Consider the following 4,967-nt stretch of genomic DNA (forward strand, 5'->3'; position numbering starts at 1 on the left):
GTCGTAGGGGTATGGACGGAGGATCATGGAGTAAGAATAGGCTGATATTACAGCGATTGAGGAGGAATATGCTGCTTCTGAGGGTCCTCCCATCGTACTTTGTTCGGCTGCCCCTCTTGGTTAGGTCAGAGAGGGGAGCAGCAATGCTGGCATAGTTAGCTATATACTGCCTGTAGTATCCGGTCAGGCCAAGAAAAGCCCGCACTTCTTTCTTGGTCTTCGGACGGGGTGCCTGTTTAATCTTCTCTAGATTACTTTCTAATAGTCCCATGGATCCATCGGAAAGCACATGCCCAATGAACTCCACTCTGTCGGTAGCCAGAGTGCATTTAGATGGTCTAGCTGTCATCCCGGCCGCACTGATCCTACTAAAGAGTTCCTCCAGAAGCTGAAGATGTTGCTCCCAAGTGGCTGAGTGGACAATGATGTCATCAATGTAACTCTCAACTCCACTCATCCCCTTCAGTAGGATCTTGATGGCACGCACAAGGGTTGCTCCAGCATTCACCATCCGAATGGCATCCGCAGGAATTCGTACTGTCCATCTGGGGTTACGAAAGCAGTCTTGTGAATGTCTTCTTCGGCTACCGGTATTTGCCAGTATCCCTTGCTCAGGTCGATCTTGGTGAAGTATTTTGCCCCTCCTAGCTTGTGCAGTAGGTCTTCTGCGGTGCTCATGGGCATGGGATCAAACTCGACCTTTTTGTTTAGCTGGCGGTAGTCCACACACACCCGATAGGTGCCATCTCTTTTCTTTACCACCACGACTGGCGATGCGTACGGCGACCGGGATTCCCGGATGATTCCCGTATCCAACATGTCTTGTACCTCGCCTTGAAGGGCTTCCCTGAGCTTATATGGAACAGGATATGGCTTTGCCCGAACAGGTATCTCGTCGCTCGTTCGGATATGATGGGTGATAAGGTCGGTCACTCCCGGAAGCCCGGAAAACATACCCTGATATTTTCCAATTAAGGACCCCAGTTCCGAGTGCTGAAGTTGGGATAACTGTTGTCCCAATCTTGACGTGACCTTGCGAGCTTGAGTCCGTCCGATCGAGGGCCTCTAGGAGATCTCCCGGGATTGCGTCCTCACTGTTGTCCTCCTCCCATTCGATCACTGCAGCTGCAGCATTCTCAATGTTATGAGCAGGGGGCAGGTCCGTGTTGGAGTCGCCACAGGTGGTCGTAGGCTGCTGGTCAGCTGCACAGTCTGTACGTCTGACGTACCCTTTCAGGAGGTTGGCATGGAAGGCCTTCAATTTGTTACCCACTCTTAGCTGGTATACATTGCCTCGGCGAGCTTCCACTCTCAGGGGCCCCTTCCACTGCATTAGCAGTTTATTGTGGGTGGCCGGCAGAAGGACCAAAACTTCATCACCCGCCTTGAACGAACGTGCCTTCGTCCTGCGGTCGTACTGCTTTTTGTACTGGTTCTGGGCTCCTTCTAAGTTTCCTCTTGCCAGCGCCATGGTCTCTTCAATCCTCTTGCGGAGGTCGAACACATATTGGTAGCTGGTTTTGACCTGAGGGGCGATTTTTTCTCCCGTCCACAGCTCCCGCAGGATTCCCATGGGACCCCGAACCTCACGCCCAAATAGGAGTTCAAACGGGGCAAAACCAGTGGATGCCTGAGGCACTTCGCGATAAGCGAATAGTAGGGGATTCAGGTACCGGTGCCACTGTCGGGGCTGCTCTGCGCACAGACGACTCAACATTGCCTTGAGGGTGCCATTGAATTTCTCCACCAGGCCGTTGCTCATGGGGTGGTAAGGGGTCGTAGGCAACTGCTTCACACTGAGCAGACGGCTCACCTCATGCATGCAGTCAGACATGAATTGTGTTCCCTGGTCATGGATAATCTCCTCTGGTATGCCCAGCCGGCTGTAGATTTCCATTAAGGCCTCTGCCACCGCCTCAGTCGTGATCCTTTTCAGGGGGACCGCCTCCGGGTACCTGGTTGCATAATCAACCAACGTGAGGATGTATCGGTGGCCTTCGCTGGATGCTGGCTTTATAGGACCAACAAGGTCCACTGCCACCCGCTTGAAGGGAGTGTCGATCAGTGGTGTTTTTTGCAAAGGGACCTTTGGTACAGTACCCCGTTTCACTGTCCTTTGACACACATCGCATGACTGACAGAAGCGTCTGACATCGGCTGCACAACCGGGCCAGAAGAAATTACTAAGGACCCTGTCCTTCGTTTTTCTGGTGCCGAGATGACCGCCCATGAGAGAGCAGTGAGCTACATCCATCACCTGGCTCCTTAACGGCGTGGGGACAACGACTTGTCGGAGAGGTTGTTCGCGTTTCCCTCTTGGATGGCTTGCAACACGATAAAGGACGTCGTCGACGATCTCGTACCATATCTCACGCCGTCCTTTACCACGGACCTCTGTAAGCTTCCTAAATCTGTTTAGAGTGATGTCGAGGTGTTGCTGCTTGACCAGCTCAGCTTTGTTCAGCGATGTGCACGGCGAGCTGGCGGGGGTCTTCAGTGTCTCCCGTTGTCTTCTTGCGGCTGCCCTGGTCGTCGCGGCGCCTGCCACTTGATTCGTTTGCTCCGGGGGCCCTGCACCAGGAATTTCTCCGATGATAAGGTCAGCAATGAGGTTTGGCATGCACAGACCGTTCACCTGCCCCTGCAGGTATGGGGTGTCAATCCAGATTCGTACTGGCCATGCCCTCCTGACCGTGTTGTCCAACAACTTTATCCTGACAGGGGCTCCAGTATATTCGCTGTCCCTTACATATTTCGCCTTCACTATAACTGTAGTGCAGCCGGTGTCGCGGAGGACGTTAACTTTCCTTCCCCCAACCTTGCCTTCCACCAGATTCAGTCTGCCTTTGCCGGCGGTGGTTCCGACTCCCGCATACAAGGTAACGGGTGAGCTTCTGCTGTCCAAGTCACCCTGGGGATATATCGTGTGCCGGTTCGATTGTCTATGGAAGTCCCGTAGTTCGTCGTCTTTCGGCGAGTCTGCTTCGTTCAGAGGATACTGTCAGGCTTCGTACATAATATCATTCATTTCCAGCTCCTCTGCTTCGGCGGCTGCGGCACGAGCTGTATATGGCCGCTCGCGCGTGCGGTCTGTACTATTCCTCTGTTGTGCCGAGGGGCATCCTGTTGCCCGGTGCCCGATACGGTTGCACCGGAAGCATCGGGGAGACGAAGTTCCAGTGGGTGGTCGTCGATTCCCTTCTGTCCTCGGCGCAGCGCGATCATCAACTCGATTCCTGGAGGCAGGCTGAGATGACGATGCCCCCTGATTCGCGCTGTTAATTGTCGACAGGCCTCGTGCCTCAAGGTACAGCCCAACGTGTGTGACTAATTCATCGCTATCTTTCGGCGCGCGCTCACGTACAAACGTTGCCAGTCCCTTACCGCATTTATTGAGGAACTGTTCCTTCACCATCAGCCACTTTAACCCCTCATAGTCATGACTCACCCCTGATTGCAGGACCCATCTGTCGAAGCAGTCGTTGAGTCGACACATGAATTGTAGGGGTGTTTCTTTCTGAGCTTCCTGGTCGCTCTCCCGGAACTTTTTCCGATAACCTTCTTCCGTAAGGTTGTACCGGGCCAGTAATGCCCTTTTCAGCACGTTCCCAGTGCCACCCCTGAGAGGGTTTTTCCCCAAGGTGAGCAGACCAGTGTTGGCGGGGGATTTTCCCCTGTTTTAGCCCATTTTTCGAATCTCCCCGAACGGGGATGTTGCCCCGACCGTCACAAAAGGGGGGAAAAGGGGAGGTGAGGACCCCAACGGAGTAGACACTAGGCAGCAGGGGCCCGGGTTTGCTCTCTGATTTCTTTTCCCACCCCGGTCGCCGCCGATCCTTTCCGCTCCCGCACCTGCCCCTTTCCGGTCGTTCTCATCCGATGTATTTTGCAGCTCTCTCCCAAATTTCACTCCTGTTCTTGTATATAGGGTGAAAGGTTTTCCCCTTCGATCCCATTTTCTCAGCCTCCATAAGGGAATTACGTGTTTTAAGCCCTTTTTCAACGACTGTCTGATCTGGCAAGGGCGCCATTGGGCAGGGTTTTTCGGTAAAGGGGTCAGAAAGGGAAATCGCAAAGGCAAGGGAAACTTGATAAATCTTTTAAACAGGAAATGGCGAATAAATCAAAAAGTAAATAAGATTTAAAAGGGGGACAAAACAAGACTCAGTATCACCCAAAAGCACACGTCACCCCGCACTAAGAATAACACATATCACAAACCAAGATCAATCACAGTACGAGCACTATACGAGGGATTCGTTTGGGAGTCACAGGCGCTGATCACCGTAGGTTAGTTTACTTGAGCCGCACTGTATCCGGAAGGGGGACGGTCCTTAATAGAGGGGGGAAGGTCCTGCCAATTTCCAGGTGATGCTCCTTTTTTTTGTCCTGACGTGTTTACACGACATCCCCCGTCCCCCCACACGGGAGGCGGCCAATCACGGATGACCCGGGGGGCCCCTTTGCCGAGTATACACGCAGAAGGCCGGTTGTTCGAGGAGGATTCCCCCTGCGGTGTGTGACCAATCACAGGCAAGCTAACGCCGCCCCCTGAGTTCCAATGAATCTAGGAAAAAGGACGGCAGTGCCCAAGATGAACTTGACAGAGGGTCTTATTAGTTTCCTTAGGGAGACTAATATTTTAAATAAAATTTAATTATGCATAATGTTTATGCAATATTTTATATACTTAAAGCATAATATTTATACTTTTGATTTTTTATTTGTTTATTGTTATTTGTAAAATATTTATTGCTAGATTTTAAAAGTTTTAAATATTTTAATATTTCTATTTAACAAGGTATTTGCCGCTAATGACCTTAGCTTTTGACGCGGCAGATAATTTTGAATAATCAAATCAAATCCCAGAATCTATACTGGGGCTTTCAGGTCTTCACCTGTGGAGTCCCTGTATGCTAAGAGTGGAGAACCACCTCTTTCATTTCACCGGGACTACATGAAACTGA

General features: G+C 51.5%; 1 protein-coding gene across 1 annotated transcript; it reads right to left on the reverse strand.

Moving 5' to 3' along the window:
* Positions 1–504: 504 nt before the first annotated feature.
* Positions 505–4,031, reverse strand: LOC119571495. Its single transcript, XM_037918776.1, has 5 exons — positions 3,994–4,031; positions 3,385–3,674; positions 3,097–3,275; positions 980–2,911; positions 505–852 (listed from the first exon to the last, which is right to left on the reverse strand). Exons 1-5 carry the CDS (start codon positions 4,029–4,031, stop codon positions 505–507), a joined length of 2,787 nt encoding a protein of 928 aa, XP_037774704.1.
* Positions 4,032–4,967: the final 936 nt, after the last annotated feature.

The sequence above is a fragment of the Penaeus monodon genome, unplaced genomic scaffold (genome assembly GCF_015228065.2).
Source record: "Penaeus monodon isolate SGIC_2016 unplaced genomic scaffold, NSTDA_Pmon_1 PmonScaffold_6582, whole genome shotgun sequence".
NCBI lineage: Eukaryota > Metazoa > Arthropoda > Malacostraca > Decapoda > Penaeidae > Penaeus > Penaeus monodon.